We start from the raw sequence: 19,070 nt of genomic DNA, 5'->3' as shown, positions 1-19,070 counted from the left end.
GTCTGCTGATTCAGCATGAGTGTTTTGCAATGGAGAAAAACAATGTGTCATTCATTTACACAATGTTTCAGACAGGAAAATAATCACAGAGGAAACCATTTTCACTTCAAAGAGAGCCTATGCAGCTTTTGCTGACCGGGAGCCCACGGTAGGTACAAATGGCGTTAATGGAATAATGGAAAATATATGACTCACTAGTACCTATCTGAAGATAGCAGAAATTAAATGAATGTGAACTCCACTCTGCATTTGTAAGTGGAAGACTCTATTATTTCTTATTTCATGAATTATGTAGTGCAGCTTTAATTTAAAGTGGTGCCAGACATTGCTAATCGTCCAGGGACCGGAGACTCCAGATTACTTTATGGCCAACCAATCCATATACAAGTAAACAGTGAGGATGACATTTTGTTTTTCAGGGGAGGTGCACCCCATTCAACATAAGATTAAAAAAAGATCATGTAAGTTGCCAAGGCAAGACAGTGCAAAAGACAAGACCAAAAAACAAAAAACGTGCAAGGAGAGAACAGTGTGAAGAGACAGTACAACAAGACTTCTTTGGACAAAGTTGTGTCTTCGTCCAAACTGACACGTCCAAGAGAAAAACTTTTGGGTAAAGTTTGGAGAAACGTCCTCCCCTGTTTCACAAAAGCTTTATGAAACAACAGTTAGTAGCCCTGTCACTGAGGCCAGCACTTTTGAAATATGCCACTGGGAGTCAACTTCCAATGGTCTTGTGTTCCCAGTGATCAACGGGTTTGGGAGGAGTCTCGCCGGTGGGAAAGCCCTGCCTTACAGGAGTCGCCCCGCTTCTTCCTCATTCACCGCGCTCCTCTGTTCCATAGTGGTGGCGGCATCGGAGGTTCGCACACCGCTGAATGAAGCGCTCGGCCCGGGGCCCTGGAGTAGGAGTTGCTTGGTCTCGCCTGTCTTCGCCGGCTGGCAGTGAAAGTTGCACACCGGGGGCCTTGGGTGGAGTTCTTGCCCGATCTCAGGAATGTGACGCACGGACGGAAAGGAGACGCACATCGGAAGTTTCACGGGAGAAAGCGATACCCGACGTTTAAGAAAAAAAAAAGAATAAAGGAGGAGACGAGAGAACTTCTGCAAAAGTTAGGAGGTACGAAGTGGAAATAAAGACGAACGGTGGAAATGCAACATGAGCAGAGATGTTCACAGATTCTATTACATTCTCTTCTTTTCTATTAAGTCCTATTCTGTTTATTCTATCCCAGCTGTATCCTGCTTTATCATATCCATGTATTCTCTTGTCCTGATCTAACAACTATCCTAATTATGTCCTCTTCTATTCAGTTGTGTCCTGTCCTGTTTTATACTATACTGTGGCTTTCTCTTATCTATTCTACTGTATTGTGTCCTGTTGTATCATCTCCAAACTGTTATTCTAATTACGTCTGTTCTATTCTTTTCTATTCATGACTCCATTAACGTGAGTGGAATTTAAAAAAAAAAAAAAGAAGTGAAATGCGGGTTACTTTCCTCATGAGCCCCTTGCAGTTTATAGAGGATGAAGTCATCCAGGTAGTTGCTGTGCACCGCAAAACCTGAACAGTACTGTTATTACAGTCTAAGCACACAGAAGGCTCCACGCTGGCTGGCTCTGATAAACTCTGCTGCTCTCTTTCCAGTCCTTTGAAGACATTCAAAAGAGATAAAAATAAGTAGTTAGGAGGAGAAATAACATGCTTTCAGACCTTGTAGAGCTTTGTCTGCACTGGGTTGTAGGGAGCCGTGGGTGATAAATAGTGCTGTGTGAAAAGGCAGGGATACTTTTACAAGCATGTATAATGGCTTGGTTGCACAATTCTATGTATGTCATTGTCATTAGGTTAACTTGAGATCCCTCTAATTTGAGGATAATTAGTGATGTGAAACACATTCCTTACCTTGCAGTCATACTGCTTTGTCTTATGAGCAAGGGGGACACTTACCACATGTCCTCTCCTATAGACATTGGTCTCCTATAGGATCTGATAATATCATTATTGCAGACACAGGGATCAATGTTTTGTTTACAGCTTTGATAAGCAAGCAATGTATTGATTTAAACTTCACCTTTACAAGCTTTGCCTCGATTCACTGAGTGAGTCACTGTGCAGGAATAGTCCAACATGTGGTTATAATTTGAGGGAAAAAGTTTGTTGTGCCAGCTTTTTTGTGGTGTGTCAGTGCCTGTGTGCTTCTTATTATAGATTCCATCTTGTCACACTAGCCTTAAGGCAAAGGCTGCATCCCATTCATAAGTTAGTTTGAACTGTACACGTTAAAAGAGGTCAGTATCTGTTAGTAAAGGTGTTGTAAATTCATGCATGAACAGTATCGTGCTTTGGAAGGAGAGAGGAATTAATGTAGAAACTTTCTTATGCTTTTATTGGTGGGTTTTCCACTCAAGATGACCGCAGACATTGAGGCATTCGGAACAAATGACGCGGACCTCAGTGGACCTGTTTTTCTAGCAGTGCTGCTGTGTAGAACCTAATTTTAAAAAAAATGGGAGGATACATGCTGCTGTGTGTTCTCACATAGCGTATGCAACCTTGAGCTGTCTTTTGTGTGGCGTTCAACGGTCTCACTGAGATGTGATGATATACAGAGAGACAAGCTGTGCTGTGTGTTTGCTCTTATCTACGTTGTGTGTCTGTGTGTGTGTGTGTGTTAATCTGACAAAAGTGGCACTGAAAGGTCCTGACAGGAGCATCAGCAGATTACTGGCTCATCCCTCCAAACCTGTTTTCAGGTATTCTTTTCTCACTCCGCTCGCACCGAATTATCACACACAAAATGAATCGACTGAAGAGGTATGCCGGATCAATCATGGTGTTTGTTTAGTGAGGCGTGTTCAGATGCATGTGTGTGAGAGAGAGGCAGAGAGAAAACAGAAAGACAGTGTGGAAAATATCTATTTTTTTCTTTATAGTTTGAATCCCCACAGGCTTAATTCTCTGGATTCACATGTCGGGACATAAAAATGTTCCCTCCCTCAGCTCTTTGCTCGTCTATTCTCTCCCTCTTCTCATGTCAGCTTTCATGGAGGAATGCTGAGAATGAAGCCACTCACACGCTTCGCGAGCAAACATTGGGCACATCTGAATATTGGGTTTATCAGACTGGAGTAGCTGCATTTGGTTGCCGCCTGCCTGTCCTGTGGTGGTTTAGTGTTTCAAGCTGGCTTTGTTTAGGGTGCATTTCGAGCAGGCAGCAGAAAGTTTTATGACTAAAGGAGGAACAGAAAGATCGAAACGTCTCCATCATCATGTGTCACTTTCTACAGTTTGTTGCTTACAGAAGTTGCTATAACAACAAACAAAGCCGAAGTATTTGTTTGAATATCATACCAGTAAGCCAGGTGAGGTGGAGAAAGTCTGTCATGCTTCTTACGCTGTGCTATTCTTCTGTTGCTTCCATCTGCACAGACCCAGAGGTCAGGATGGTGAATAAGACACCCCTGGGCTCTGTTTAGTGCCACTGTGCTCTTGAGTCACCTACTTAGCTCATATTCACCTCAGGGTTGATTTGTGCTGTTGTCCTCTAAGGTTTTCTGTAACTGAAAGACAATAACTGCATTACTAATCATTTCATAATCTGAAAGGCACTCCTGGTGTTTTTTGGCTGCCATTAAGGTCTTTCGCAGTATGACGAGCACAGGCAGGTGCACATCTTTCGGTTTATGACTGTTGTCACAAGTCCTCAGGTATGCTCTTTACTGCTGCCTCAGCAAAATTCACTTGCATACGGATCAAGCCCCAGGCTGCTAGGTTACTTTAAAAGAAAGAACAAACCAAAATGGATCAAAGCACTTGTGATTCTTCCACATTAGAAACTTGGAATGAGTGAAATTATTCCAAGCAACCAGCATGTTCACCCAGCATGCCTCCCTGACCACCATGGAACTGGTGGAAAGGGAACAGTACACCGCAAAGGCCTAATTTCTAAAGGCTAGAAATGAGCAAGGAAACAGGATGTCAGCCATTTTGCTGGCAGATGAATCACCACAGAGCAGCGTGTTGGAAGTCATCCCCAGGCAAGGCCAGGCCAGGCTACTCGGTGACTCACCGGGCCTCTGACTAAACCGGGTTCTCCTAGTGAATGCGGGTTAGGACTTGGGCCCTTTGTTATCACCACCAATCACCGGAGTGCTTGTGGAAGTTTACAGAAAACATGTCACACACACTTATAAAAGCAGGTACACCTTACAAAACACCTAGTCACACTCCCATTCAGACCCCAGGTTACGTACACACCCTGATCATGTAGTCAGACTGTCAGTCAACCGCAGTTCCTAAAACAGTGCATTTCCATGGTGATGTATCCACACAGTCAAAAACACAGCCTGTTCTGACTGAAGATACCCAAGTATATTCCCTGAGATTTACCAAGTGTTTAACCCATTGGATGACCCATCCAGTAAGCAGCTGTCAGGACCACATTAAATATCAATGAGGGGGGGGGTGTCCCGGTAGAGGTCCTCAGCTGATGGTGCATTACATATAACTGTGTTGTGGGTTGGAACTGAGCCTGGGACCTTTGTCACATTTATATCTTTCTTTCTTCCTTTATGTGATGCCAGACAAAACATTGACAAGAACTGATCTACTTTCTCTTTTGGAGGCCGAAAAACCATTCAGTAGCTGGCTTGAACCAGCTATTGTTATTAGAGCAAAAACAACATTGGTTTAAGTCATTTTTCAAGCAAAAATGCCAAACTTTGCAATTTTTCTCATTTGTGAGGATTTGCTGTTTTTCTTCGTTGTATACGATCGTGAACCAAATATCTTTAGGTTCTTTGGAATATTGGTCGGATGAAGAAAGCTACTAGAAGGCAATGCCTTTTTCTTTTTCATGATTTTGACATTTATGGACCAAATGATTAAACGATTAATCATGAAAATAATAATTAAAAGAATCAAAAAATGAAATAGCAGCCCTCATTGCAACAATGTCCCTTTTTGTTGTGTTTTCATGTCTTAAAGTTTCTGCTTGTGTGGGTTTGTGTTGGGTTTGGAGTAGAGACTGTTGGTGAAGTGTCTCATGATTCCTATGAATGATATGAAATTATATGTACAGCAATGGAGGCATTAACCCTGAGCTCTTTAGATTTGCTAAGTGAATCCTAAACTTCAACGCTCTCTCTTTCTCATTCAGACACTCACACATTCATAAATTGTTATGTCGCAATGTTCCTTTCGCTACCTTAAATTAAGTTTAAAACAAGTCATGGCATAACTCATGCTCTCCTTATTCAATTTGCCATATTTTTCAGGATGAGGTCTGAGTAAGAACTTGTGGCATGACACACCAGTATGACGAGTTTACTGAGCATGAGATATGAGAGGACCTGTCTATACACCTCTTCATGCCTTTCCCACCTCACCCTTACATGTCCCTTCTATCTCATTTAATTTTCTTCTTTCTCTTCCTCCCATTGTATGTTGTGTATCCTGTTGTTTTTCTTTGTTCTCACCTTTATGTACAGCTTTCTCACAAGCCAGATTGAATATCACTTAATCACTAATGCTATCACAAGCAGGATATTTCATTGTCCTGCAGAGCTCTAATGTCACATCAAACAGGTGATTAAGCAGGATGTGTGATGCCATAAATAAATAAATAAACAAATCAACTAAGCCAAGTTAACTTTTAATCACAGTCTAACTTTAAAAATAGTCTACAATGAACTGAATGAGACATAAAATACAATATAAGGCCCCAGATGTGGTCTGATATTTTGTGTTTGTATCGCCCTCCACTATTCTCTGGTGTCATCAAGTATTATATGACTATAATACATATTATATGTGCTAAATTGTTATTTTTAGTTTATTGAAAGTGCCACACCTATTTTATATTTGTATAATACTAATGTGAATAATTAATAACAAACCACTGACTTTAAAGACAGAAAATAATTCCGTTGAGATCTGTCACAACTGTCAACATCTGCTGGGGTATAAACATGTGGTATTGTTTGTCGGTAAAGGTGTGTTAATATGAATGCTGTAGTCGTTAAACTTACTGCACAGGCTTTGACTCAGCAACAATAGACGCTTTGTGTTAGAGGTCACAGATAATCTGTCTGCTTGTGTATCCAGACACAAAGCTTTCTTCCTCTCAACACTGAAAGGAATATTTAGTTGAAATATGAGTATTGTACATCATGAGGGCAGAAGTGGTGTGTTGTCTAGTATGTAAGGATTTTGCAGCTATAAGAGCAATGTCACTTCAACATATTCTTCCAGCTCATGTAATGTGCTATTTATCTAACCCTGACAGGTAAATTTCGCTGTGCACTGACCTTTTCTTTCTTTCTGACTTTTCTGCACAGGTTCACATTCCTCCTTCCTTCTCCTCTCCTCACCCCTGGGCCCTGACCTTTGACCTCACTCTTTCTCCAACCATGGCGCACCGATCTCAGAGCTCATCGATTGGTGATAACCCCCTTGACCCAAACTACCTGCCCCCACACTACCGCGAGGAGTACCGTCTAGCTATTGATGCTCTGATAGAAAACGATATCCAGGTAACGCCACAGTTTTCTACTTGTTTTTTTGTGGCGTAAAATACTTTGAGAACACATACAGATTGATTTTATGATGTAATGAATTTGCATGTGCTTCCTGTCACACCAGGGCTACTATGAGTTCCTCCAGGGTGCAGATGTGGTCAGTTTCCTGGCACAGCCAGAAATTGAATTTATCAAGTCCACAATCCAGGGGCCCAGTCAGACCTCTAACATGCCAGAGCTGATGTATCATGAAGGAGGTCATGAGGCTGACGGCTCCTCTGACACCTACTGGCCAGTGCAGTCTGACCTGGCTGCTCCAGGGCTGGACCTGGGCTGGCCGCTGCCGCAGCACAGCTTCGTCGGGCCCACAGAGGTCACCACACTGGTCAACCCCTCCGACCCAGACATGCCAAGCATCAAGGAGCAGGCCAGGAGACTCATCAAGAATGCACGTCACGTGAGTACAAGGGAGGGACAGGAAACACAGATATGTGCTAAACTTGCATATCTGGTTTGCTTTCAACAGGTATTTCTGAGAAAAAATGACATCTGAAGATGAGATCAAAGCATTCAACGTTCATAAACGCACAATTAGTACAAATACAGATACGCTGCATATATGTGTTTTAGTTGTAGGCATGTACATTACTTTCTCATGCCTGATCTACAAGTGGATGGGTGGGAAACACAATATGAAAATTAACAGACCATTTTTACTTTTGAGTATCCTCTTTCTCTGTCTTATCAGTACGCACCGTACAAATCAAGTGTTATCTCTTCAAAAACAAAAAAAAAAAAGTTGAGATAAAAGGCTGCCAGTAACTAGTGCATGAGCAAGTTATGCTATCTCATTGTTAGTTTAATCTTACTGCCACTGCGAGCTTTGCCACCACTCCCCTTCAGATGGATCTTTAACCGGCTGGCCTTTGGCTAAATTAGAAACAAAATTAACACACAGAGTACAAGCCAAATGTCATGAGCAGTCAAACCTGTCGGTGTGGTGGGTTATGTCGCTTTTACTTTTGACAAAATTTATGAGTGTGTCTCGTTCAGGCACAAAGTTAGGTGTTTCAACATGCACACAGAGGACAGACAGGTTTTCAGAGAGTCATTAACCCTGTGAGCCCGTACGTATCATATATGATACCCACATTTCTGGGACTCATTGCATCACCATCAAGCATAAACTTTGCATTTAACCCTTTTAGATGAACTCTTATGCTCGTATACTGACTCCTGGTAGACACTCCTCACTTTTCTAAATGTTTTGACATGTGTGATACAAACAAAAAATATACTTAGAATTTTTTTTTTTTAATTTTTTTTTTTTACATTTTGTCAAAGGGACAAATAAAGAGTTCATATTTGAAAAATTAGAATTTTCTGACCATTCTTTCATAGTTCAGGTCTCACAGGGTTAAGGAGTCTTTAATCTTACTATGCCTTACTATACGTTTGTTATTCAAATTTAGGAGTCATCTACCCACATTGTATTGCTGATATACTGGGTGTAAGAGCTGAAATAGGCTTACTTTTTTGTATGCATTTCACTGAGTGACACAAACTTTAATAACTTTACTGAGTAAATTATTATTTAATTTTCACACTTTCTGGAGAAAAATCAAGCTTGTACAAAACTAACTTGTACACATTGTATTATGTACAGTCATAATGTTCTATGCTTTATCTTGTTTTGCTGGATAACACAATGAACAGCTGCCACTGCCAAACTTCCTTCAACTTATGCAAATGTTCAGATGTTGCAGAGTTAACCAACAGAAACTTAGCTACAAAATAATTTAAAGTCAGACTATCAAAGACCATGTTCTACTGAACAAACCTTGACCAGTTTTATTGTTTGCTCTTCTGCTCCAGGTTATTGCCGTGGTGATGGACATGTTCACAGACGTTGACATTTTTGCTGACCTCTTGGATGCAGCAGCACGTCACGTTCCTGTTTACATTCTACTGGATGAACAGGAAGTCCATCACTTTGTGTCTATGGTCATCAACTGCAAAGTCAACTTGGACTTAATTCCTGTGAGTTTGCCTTTTCATTACATTTCCTCGAAGGATTGGGCTAAAACTCAGCTATCCTGTCATTCCAGCACATAATTTTCATTAATGCTTGAATGTGTCCATAACGTGGTGTTTGGTTTTACAGATGATGCGTGTCAGGACTGTGGCAGGAATAACCTATTACTCCCGGACGGGGAAATCATTCAAGGGACAGGTGAAAGATCGTTTCCTGTTGGCTGACTGCAGGGCTGTGCTCAGCGGAAACTACAGGTGAGTCATTTAATTGTGATAATTATGGGTTTATTTAATCGCCAAGACTACCATGCCATTCAGTCTGTAAATGCCTCTTATTTTCTTGTAGTTTCATGTGGTCATACGAGAAGATCCACCGCTGCATTGCCCACCTCTTCCTCGGGGAGCTGGTTGCCACTTTTGATGAAGAGTTTCGCATTCTCTTTGCTCAGTCAGAGCCACTAGTCATTGACCCATCAGATGGAGCACTTGCCATCTCTGACACCAGCAGCACCAGCAATTACTTAAGCATGCAGTTTGGTCTGAAGAGGACCCAGTCTCTGCGTAACCCCATAGGCTACCGCAGACAGCCCGAGATTCCCTCTGCCTTCCCCTATGGAGACTCTGATCGTAATGTTGCGCTTCCTTTCCGGAGGAATGACCCATTTCGTCACACCGTTGAACCTGGGGCAGGAATTACAATTGGGAAATATTCCCAGCAACAGTTTCGTCGGCAGCAGTCCTACCTGGAGCAGGGAAGATCTATAGTGTCCAGGCAAATGGAGATCAGTGCCAGTGTCCTCAAGAGGCACAGCTATGCAGAGGGAACCCAGGAAAACTACGCATCTTCAAGACAATACATGAAGCACAGAGTCATGAATAATCTGGACGAGACAGACTTCCAAAGGTAGTTAACCCTTTAATACCTAAAACTGTTTGGAATCTGAATTATTCAAAGTTATCACATTTATCACCATCTTATGTGAGTACACATAACTATTAATTTTTAATCAAACCACTAAGAACAACTGCATTTCCTTTACAGGGAGCAGGTCCAAACTAGCCATTACTACAGTGAAGGGCCTGGGCCGGGTTCTGGCCATGGACACTACGACAGACTTCGAGGTCGTCCTCCACACCTCTCCATTGATCAGTATTCGGACTCAAGCTTTCGCTCAGATCTGGAGCCTCCTCCTGGAAACTATAGCCGAGACTACTTTTCATCTGAGGACTTGAGAGGACCTGAGGGGCACCAGGCACCTCCATTAGCTGGGAGATATGGAGGAGGTTCCTCCCACAAGAGGCCAACCATAGGCCAGGCATATGCCTGCCAGAGCTCACCCACCCATCCCCACCCACCAGAGAAGAAACCATTTCTCAAACAACCTGATCAAGAGCATGATCAAGATGCAAGTGTTAGGCAAGGCCTACGGAGCTGGAGAATCCACTCCTATCTTAGCACATATGAGGACGGTGGAGAAGAAGGTCTAACTCAGCCCATGGGGCCTGATGCATTTGAAGATCCTCAACCATCTCAGCAGCCTACTGCTGCTGAAACTTCCGCTCCTCGCTTTGGAATAAAGGAGCCACCTAATGTTCCCCAAAAGCCCAGGCCAGATATACTGAGACCACGCTTTGGAAAGCCCAAATTACCTGAGAGCAGCAATAAAGACTCTGCCCCAACAACAACAACCAAGGATCTACTTCCCTCAGTCAGTGACTTGAAGCCATTTGTACTGGATAAAAAAGAGAAGGATGTGGAGAAGGAAAGGGAAGGGGAGCCACAGAGGGCTGCAGCAAAGGAGGCAGGTGGGGATGTGGAGGTGAAAGAGGCTCCAGATCTCTTCCTGTCCAAACACGAATCATTTCGCACACGTATTAACCCTCTGCTTCAACGTAGCTCTCGTCTCCGTTCCTCGCTTATATTCTCATCTTCCAAGGCAGAGATACACAGTGGCAGCCTGGGATTAAAACCAGCCACAGAGGAAGATGAGGAGTTAGACACAGTGCGCACTTCCTCGATCGTGGCCCAGATCCTGGAAAAGAGGAGGTCATTGTCTCGTGAGCCTTTTGAGTGGAGAAAAAGGGCTGAGGAAAAAAATAAGGAGAAAGAAAAGGAGAAGGAGACACAGAAGGAGGAAAAAGAAAAAGAGCCTCAGCAAGAGGAAAAGGAGATACGACTGAGTGATGAGATTAAAGCAAAAGAGGAACCTCAGAAAACTGACAAAGAGGTAAAGACAATAACAACCGCCGAAAAATCTGAAGTCACATCATCATCTCTGAACATGAATGACCCAGCCAGTCGATTGCAGTACTTCAAAGAGTTGGCTGAAAAGAGAAAAGCCTCAAAAATGGAGACAGAGTCATCGCTAAAAGACCCAGAGCCTGCTGGAAAAAAGCCAGACATTTCTGATAAACCTCCTCTCAGCACTACGACAACTCCAAAGACTCCAGCTGTCTCTGTCAGTGCAGCAGAACCTGAAAAAAAGAGGCCAGACATCGCCACAAAACTGGCAGAGCTCACTCGCAGACCCTCGATTTCTTCCTCAAAACCACCAATAAACTATTCCAAGCCTTCTGCGACTTCCCTGAAGCCTCCAGAGACATCTCAACCTCATAAAGAGGAGAGTACCTCAGAGGCACAAAAGAAGGATATATTCAAGTCTCTAAAGCCTCTTCCATCACCTAAACTCTTCAAGAAGGATCAGCTGAAGCTCAAGGGACTGAATCCTCGTCGCACCTCCTGCGGCGAGGAGATCCTGACCACAGACGCTACAGATGCAGAGAAGAGTGAACTGAAAAAGAGCCGCTCTCATAGTTCTTCAACTCTGCCACGTGATGAGTCTAAGGAAGGACTCCAAAAAGTTATGGGATCTAATACATCCATCAACACGCTCGGTGAGGGAAAGGGTGAGGGTAAGACACTTGACTTCTTAAAGAAGCAGACTCAGAGGCTAAAGGGATTCCTCGGGCCCAAGGATAAAGAAAAGAAATCTTCAGGAGACGACAGGGGCATGAGTATAGTCAAAGAGATCACTGAAGATTCCAGCAAAAATCAGAGTTCATCAACTAAAGATACAGGATCTACCACTACCGACCAAACTACAGCAAATCACAAGACATTGACTGGGATGTCAGGGCCGTCCCGATACCAGGCTGCGGGCAGCTCTGTTTTGTTCAGCAGCAACCTACGAGATGACACCAAAGTCATTCTGGAGCAGATCTCGGCCAACAGCCAGAAAAACCGACTGGAGCGGGAAGAAACAGGTGGAGACAAAGACAGTGACTCCGGGGAGAAGGGGCTGGACAAACATAGCTCCATGAAAAGGAATCGATTTCTGCGACCGCAGGGAAACAACCAGGAGCGGGAGGGACTGCTGAAGAGGATAGAGAGCCTGAGGAAGGAGAAGAAGGTCTACAGCCGCTTTGAGGTAGTCGACCACTGCAAGGATGATGTTTGCAGCGTAGATGGGAAAGAAATATAACAAATACAGAGCTAACTGCAATGAAAAGTAGATGTTCAAAGACCAAATTATGTTTTGACTCAATCAATTACAGCATTTTACACTTGTGAGTGTAGTATACAGTACAATGAAAAAGTCAAACATCAATCTCTTTGCAGCTTTCTGAGCTATCAAAAATAATCAAATGTTTAAAATTGTATTTAAGTATTTGAAAATGTTTTGATTATGAATTAAGAATTTCAGTCAGTTTGAACATGGATATATGTCCTTGAAATGTACGCAAACAATCATATGTTTGGACAAGTCTTTAATGATATTTTCTACATAATTATAGAACATTATTCCCAAATAGCAGATGAATGTTTGACATGGTGCCTGCTTTTAAGCTGTGAAAATAAACTTTGCCGGACCAGCTAATGTTCACTGCATTGGTTAAAGTGTCACTAAGCTAAAAGACACTTAAGAATACTGTACTTGAGATTGTCCCCTGAGGACTATGAATAATGCTGGTAACGAGGAGGAGGGAAAGCACAGACAAAAATGGGTGGGAGTTCATACTCTGTTGCATTCATTGTTATCCCTGTTGTTCTGTTAACAGATGGGGAATAGCCTGGGATAACGAAAGATGGAGGAGCGACCTTTTAAATGGAAACTATTTATGCAAGATGATCAAAAAGACCCATTGTCTGCACGTGCCAACGACACTATCAAAGTACCTCTGTGGCTCAACACTGCAGCCTTTCCTGGATTTTCACACAAGTAATAAAACTTGAAAAGACTTTATATATAAATGCTGAAAACAAACTAAAGTCACTGAGTCTGGAATGTGCCCGTTTGCCAAGACCTGGTACTTCTTTTACCTTATATGGCGAGAGTGACTACTTGCATACTGGCTGCATTGGCTGATGTTTCACCAACCAGAAAAAGGTAGGGCAGTTTACCTAAAACTGAGCTTGTATGAACGTGACTGAGGGAATTAGAGCATAAGAGAAAGACAGAACTTGTTGCATCTGGGTGAAAGATAATGGATACACACCTGTCAGAAAACATGGCAGTAAATGACTGCACATGTATAATACCAGTGTTGTGTGTTTCTGCAACTGTGTGTGTGTCTTACTGGGACTTGTCTGAAAATGAACGGGAGAAAGTGTTCTACTGGATTCACCATGTGCCAGTGGTCCAGTGGGGCCATTACCAAAGCTAGAGGTACTATTTTTAACCCAGCTCAGAAGGCAAAGACAGGGATATGAAGACAAATAGAATGAGAGCTGATGAAGGGTGAAATTTTAAAGGCAAGTCTGTGAAATTATAGGTACAGTGAGACAAAATCACAATCAGAAAGTGAGAAAATGTGTTATCTAATGTGTGATTCTAAAGCTGAAGCAGCAGCAGTAGTTTTTAAATTGAAAGTAGAGCCTCTAGTGAACTTTACCCTCTCAAGAGAGTGTTATGTACCTTTCTATTAAGGCATGGACCCACTTCTCAGGGTTGAAAATGTCAAGTAACCATTCAGAGAGGGGGCCTAAAAGCTTGCACAGTCAGAGAAGCAGAATTGAAAAATGTATATGTCTTAGTCTTTGTCTTTTACAATGTAAATAAAAATTTTAAAGATTTACAGTTGACCTGAATCAATGTTAAAAAAAAAAAAAAAAAAAGACGGTTTTTACATGACTTGTAAAAATGTGTGCCCGTTTCTCTTTCTTTCCTGGACTTCCTCTTAGTGATAGGTACATGTTGTGTACTGAAGCAGCGCCATGCCTCCTTACATAAGGCACCTAACTTCTGAGAACTACGCCCTGCACAGGACTTCACTCCTTTGTTGGCCTGTAAACTCTTTCAAACCAAAGATTTAGTTATATGAGACAGTTCCCAGGCTGCTTGACAGCTCCACTGGACATCAAACCGTTTAATGTTTAGCGTGGTTTTGTACAGTACAACAAAAGATTGGAGTAACTGTTCCTGTATAAACACTTCAGGGGTTACATTCTTTTCTATGCAGGATTATACTGTACATATTTATAAAAACAAAAACAGCTTGTTAATATTATAAGTAACAAATTTGATTATGATCACTCGCACAGTGCTATCAACAAGCCTTTTGTCAATTTTTAATTAATGTAAGTATGTGGTCTTGGCTGTAAAATGTAATTGGGGGGAATCATTTTCACAAGGTAAATGTGTTATTTTTTAAAACCTCAGATAGTATTAAATTGTTTTTGAAATACTGCAAAGAAGTGGCTCATTAAATCTCTTCAAAACTGAAGTTGAATGTGGCTGTGTGCACGTGTGTATAGTAGGTGTGTATATTGTACTGAATGACTGTACTGTTTTCATTTATAGGTTCTTTAGGATTCAGAAAATAAGGCCTGTGTGACAACAGTGTCACAACACTTAAAAAGAACTATACTGTGTATGAATGTATGAACAGCTTCATATTATATTAATACACAATATTTAAGTAAAATTAACATAGTACCATACAGGATACAACTACTGGCATCTACCTGAAAAACACCAATCGCCAGTCACAGAATGTCAAATATTTCACATTTCATAAATACATCAAAACTGAATGTATTTCAGCAGTAAACTGGATCGCAAAAACAAGCCTGTGTCCCACAGAACAGGTAGTATAAAAGTGATAACTACTCAGAGAAAAAAATCCAAGGACACGGGAATAAACAGAGTTTGGTCGGCAAACATATCAGTTGGATGTCATTGATATACACCAACAAGTTGAGACTAAAATTCATCTGATTTTAATTTCATTTTGAGGTCAACTGAAGCTTACTTTCTTGTGTACAGGTTTGGCAGGGTTCTGCAGCCTTTAGGCTGAAAAAAACCCAGAAGCAGACATTTGGGAGATTTAAGGTTTTCACCTGACAAAAAAGATGAGTGTTCAAAGTAACTCTATCTGGGAACAGAACAAAGGGCCCATTACCTGTGAATCTCTAAAACGATCACTGCACATGTCTGGCTTTTACTGCTCGTGAGTCTCTGCAGCTGTTGTTCCCAGTTGTTTCTGTTTCCTCATGTCTCCTAGCTCCTCATCGAGGCGCTGCAGCTGAGCCAACTTCAGCTGTTCTACAAGAGTCAAAGAACAAGTCCACATCAAAGCGAAATGGAAAACAACATTCGTGCATGTGCAAAACAAAATGTTTGACTGCATATGTGCTTACAGAAGAATATGCATTAATTTTGAGTGGGAACTTACCAGCTGACAGCAGCTGACTTTTTGTTTTCTCAGCACTCTCTATTTCATCTGGAAGCCTTTCTGGAGTCTAAATAAAAAATTTGAAGGACAACAGTAATTAACAATAACAAGCCACATTTTCATCATTCTATTTTAGGGATTTGGGAAAAATATACAAATAGAGGGGGGAAAGCACACTGATTTTAAAATTAAATAAACAAACTTACAAAGATGGAGTGCAGATTCTTATGCTGCTCTATCAGCTGATGAAGTTGGTTTTCAAACTTCATCCTGCAGAAAAAAGGGCTATAAATATGACATTTCCAAGGCGGTTCGATGAGGTGTTTATTAAAAAAACATAATAAATCATTGCACTATTAATAGGTACTGCTGCTTCCTGTGTTTAAGCTTGAATTCCTGGATTTCACATCTGTACTGTTCCAGCAGTTCCTCGCTTTTCTTGTTCTGGTTTAACTGCCTGCAAAACACATACAATTCATCACCCTGTGCAATATATAAATCATTTTAAAATATAAGACTTTCCGTAGCACCATTAAATCACCTAGCCTTACAGTGTGTACAGTAGACTCGGTACAGGGTTTGAAATTTGTTCATACATTAAATATAATCATCACTTCACAACTTTGATGTGTTGTTCTGCGATGTGAGTACACCACAGACTTCTGTGGCATATTCCTCATGTTATGACATTTGATTTCATATACAGTAAACAAAGCTGTTACGATGCTGTCTGCTGTATGTAATGCTGGATTTCCTCACCACATGATCCTGTGACAGTACACAAAATTACATAACAGATAGGAGCCATGTACTGCCTAAGGATTGTGTGTATAGTATAATGAATCACACATGCTTGGCTATGGGGATCGCATCAAGTACAACAACTAAGCAATAACAACAAACGTAAAAGCTTAAAACTGTAAAAAGAGACACAATGAGCCACAAAGGTATCAGACCACCAGCAAAGCTATGGCTGATGTCCAGGATGCTAAAGATGTGATCCACTCATTAGCCTTTATAGCTTAAAAGTAACTGGAAATTAAATAACATGTACAGTAAAAGACACAGGTACATATCTAAATTTCAATATCTTAAATCCATCTGGGTGGAGGTGACTCTTGTCTATATACGCCACTGAGTAAATATTTTTCTTTACAAAGATCGAAACTCTAGGATTATTGTAAAAATTCAAAGACTAGTCAATGACAGGACTGAAAAAAACCCTTATGCAATGTCATAATATATCAATATATCATATTAAATCTAATAATATACATAAGGGGTTACACAGTCAATATATCAAAGATTAAAAAGGAAAAAAATGGATGCTGCCATGACAAGTTGCTGCCATCTAGTGTTACACATCATAAACACACAACTGAGGTCTCTCAACATGGGGAAGGAAAACTGTTGATGGGTCATGTTCAGACTTCAGCACTGAACACTGAACCGAGCTCCTCACAGCTGAAGACATTCCATAATCATATTTATCCGGTTAGTGTGGAGTCACCTGACGAAGCCCTGCACAGACTCCTCAAACTGGAACTGCAGCTTCCTGCACATCTCTGAAGAAAAAACATAAGCAATAAATGTGCTCACTGGGTTATTTATAGTTATTGTCTGTGTGTTTACAAAAGATTTTACAAAAAAAAAAACTTGTTTCCAGACCCAGACAACCAAAACTGTAACTGCAAAGGCATCAAAACAAGCAAAATTGCCCTACTTTGGACTGGACTGTAATTAACTATACATTAACTATACAATTGTTTGTAACCTGCAAGTACCTTCTTTTTCTCTATGGATTCCCTCCAGCTGGAAAGCTTCAGTGTGTACTGCAAAAACAACAAGAAAATGTTAAGTACTAACATACAAGTTTCTGACATCATCATCAGCAACAGGTAGATGCAGGTACAATATGTCTACTGTATATGGATCAAAGAAAACTATTATTGATGATTTTGTGTCTTACAAGTTTCCAGATTCTTCTGCAAGGAGTCACTGTCAGATTTGAGCTCCTTCATTTCTTCTTCCAGGGCTCTTTTATCTTGAAAAAAAAAAATACAGTGTAAGTCATGACAACTGTTATTATGAGTGATGTGACTGTGATAAATCTATGTTTCGGGAGTCATTTAATATTCAGTGAAACTTCATATAATACACACACAGAAACCTCCACACAGACATTCAGACATTTTACTCTCCTACTATAGCATAACACACCCACTTGATTAAATTTATTGTTTACAGTGTAAATCAGAATGGATCTTGCAGGGTGTTGCTGTTCCCTACAAGACGGAGATATTAATCATATCTCATACATCTCCATTCATCATGTTCTGATACTCCATGGTAGGAGTAACAGGTAAGGATGTACCTTACTGACGATAACGAAAAGAAGCCACGAGACGTGCTATGGTCTGTAGGTACAACTGTCTCACTCACGGTTTTAACTCACCGCGGTAGAGCTGATCTTTTGCATGTTACATGTAGTTAAATGTGTTTTTGCTTAAACTTTGATCATTATTGTGTTAGTTTATAAAGTTTGTGGTTCTATATGCTGTTCTTTCTGTTAAACCCAAAAGAAAACGCGTGTCAATTTGCATGTCGTCACCACGACCGACTTCCTTATTGGTGCACGTTAGTAAAGATCTAAATCTAACAAAGACCTTCGTGTTAAAGTGTTTCCACGTCGTATGGGCAGTTTACCTCCGTAACACATCCGACACGTTGTTCACGGGGTCGCTTTTACAGCCTCGTTTGGTGTAATTTAAGAAGAAATAAAAGCGACTAACCGGCGGAAGTGGCTTCACAAAGACTAACCTAAGTATCAAGATATATATCTCACAACTCGATCCGCCTGAGTTACCAGCTGAAATGCACGCCGGCTTATACAGAACACGTGCTATGTGATTAGAACTGGAGGATTCGTGCTGATCAGATGAATACTCTCTCAGAATACAACTAAATAATGCACCAACCGCCGATGTATCGAAGCGCCGACCCACAACGAAGACGGAAGAACGCGACAGATAACTCTCCTGCTTCACTTATGAACTCTGAGATACAGTGGGTGTCAATACAAATGTGCTAATGGCAATTCAAAATATCTGATTCACCGGCAATTTAAAACGCTACCTTGCTGGAGCATCCTTAGTTTGCCCATCAGCTCTTCCACTTCGGGCTGCTGTATTTCTCCACCTGACGGAACAGGACATAAAAATATATAAGCCTTGTTTAAAACCTTTTAAAGTTCTATTTCATTTATGCTTTGCGCACCTCCTCTCAGTTCAGTGCCATTGACTATGTCCTCAGGGTTGACACCTGTTATGAAAAGAGATGTCAGATGAGTGAAAACTTGTTGTCTCACCTTTCCATCATGTTCTAAGTATCTAACTAACCAACTAATTATCTTCAGCTTATCGGCCGCATGGTGAAAAGTATATGGTGGGCTGAAGTTAACATACAAGCTTCCTCTACAGTCCAGGTTTTCTCTCGGTTCAGGTTGAGCTCGCACAACAAACCACAGGTATAAAACATAGACTGTATAAAATCAACACCAGCTAGCATTAGCCAAAGGTGAACTAAATGGAGCTAACGCCATCTTAGTTTTTATGCGAAACACTTTGCCGTTTTCCCTTAACACGAATAGCTCTCACAAATTAAATGACAGTAGAATGCCACTCAATTAACAGTAGTATTTTTGTGATTATTTACCCCGTGGCTGCCTATTCTGCACTATTATCACCGTTTTATTAAAAGGTTTGCGTTAGCAGGTAATGTTACAGAGCTGTTAGACAGATGCTACCATTATTTACACGATTTCTTGTGTCGTTAAGTT

At 41.1% G+C, this 19,070-nt stretch overlaps 2 protein-coding genes and 1 non-coding gene across 3 annotated transcripts; 1 reads left to right on the top strand and 2 right to left on the bottom strand.

Moving 5' to 3' along the window:
- Positions 1-745: 745 nt before the first annotated feature.
- fam83hb (family with sequence similarity 83 member Hb) lies at positions 746-13,702 on the top strand. The gene is made up of 8 exons (XM_041053269.1): positions 746-1,120; positions 6,344-6,538; positions 6,648-6,980; positions 8,399-8,563; positions 8,688-8,812; positions 8,904-9,461; positions 9,600-11,985; positions 12,617-13,702. The coding sequence occupies exons 2-8, from the start codon at positions 6,416-6,418 to the stop codon at positions 12,635-12,637; spliced, it is 3,711 nt and encodes a 1,236-aa protein (XP_040909203.1). The 5' UTR covers positions 746-1,120; positions 6,344-6,415; the 3' UTR covers positions 12,638-13,702.
- A 202-nt stretch (positions 13,703-13,904) lies between these two features.
- On the bottom strand, positions 13,905-18,391 carry si:ch211-199g17.9 (uncharacterized protein LOC108180085 homolog). The gene is made up of 9 exons (XM_041053270.1): positions 18,368-18,391; positions 17,202-17,276; positions 17,017-17,064; positions 16,743-16,797; positions 15,600-15,689; positions 15,439-15,502; positions 15,233-15,299; positions 14,960-15,102; positions 13,905-14,850 (listed from the first exon to the last, which is right to left on the bottom strand). Exons 1-8 carry the CDS (start codon positions 18,378-18,380, stop codon positions 14,999-15,001), a joined length of 516 nt encoding a protein of 171 aa, XP_040909204.1. The 5' UTR covers positions 18,381-18,391; the 3' UTR covers positions 13,905-14,850; positions 14,960-14,998.
- On the bottom strand, positions 17,485-17,617 carry LOC121192524. The gene has a single exon (XR_005895201.1). It is a non-coding gene; the product is annotated as a U8 small nucleolar RNA (small nucleolar RNA).
- Positions 18,392-19,070: the final 679 nt, after the last annotated feature.

Source organism: Toxotes jaculatrix, chromosome 13 (genome assembly GCF_017976425.1).
Source record: "Toxotes jaculatrix isolate fToxJac2 chromosome 13, fToxJac2.pri, whole genome shotgun sequence".
Taxonomy (NCBI): Eukaryota; Metazoa; Chordata; class Actinopteri; family Toxotidae; genus Toxotes; species Toxotes jaculatrix.
The sequence above is the reverse complement of the archived record's forward strand: the minus strand, read 5'-3'. Positions and strand labels throughout refer to the sequence as shown.

Bases quoted from the DNA above. Each gene is read 5' to 3' on its own strand.
- fam83hb (XM_041053269.1), top strand. From the start codon at position 6,416: ATGGCGCACCGATCTCAGAGCTCATCGATTGGTGATAACCCCCTTGAC. The intron at 6,539-6,647 runs GTAACGCCACAG...CTGTCACACCAG, and splicing joins TGATAGAAAACGATATCCAG to GGCTACTATGAGTTCCTCCA. The intron at 6,981-8,398 runs GTGAGTACAAGG...CTTCTGCTCCAG, and splicing joins TCATCAAGAATGCACGTCAC to GTTATTGCCGTGGTGATGGA.
- si:ch211-199g17.9 (XM_041053270.1), bottom strand. The intron at 17,065-17,201 runs GTAAGACACAAA...TTGTTTTTGCAG, and splicing joins GCAGAAGAATCTGGAAACTT to TACACACTGAAGCTTTCCAG. The intron at 16,798-17,016 runs GTACTTGCAGGT...TTTTTTCTTCAG, and splicing joins AATCCATAGAGAAAAAGAAG to AGATGTGCAGGAAGCTGCAG.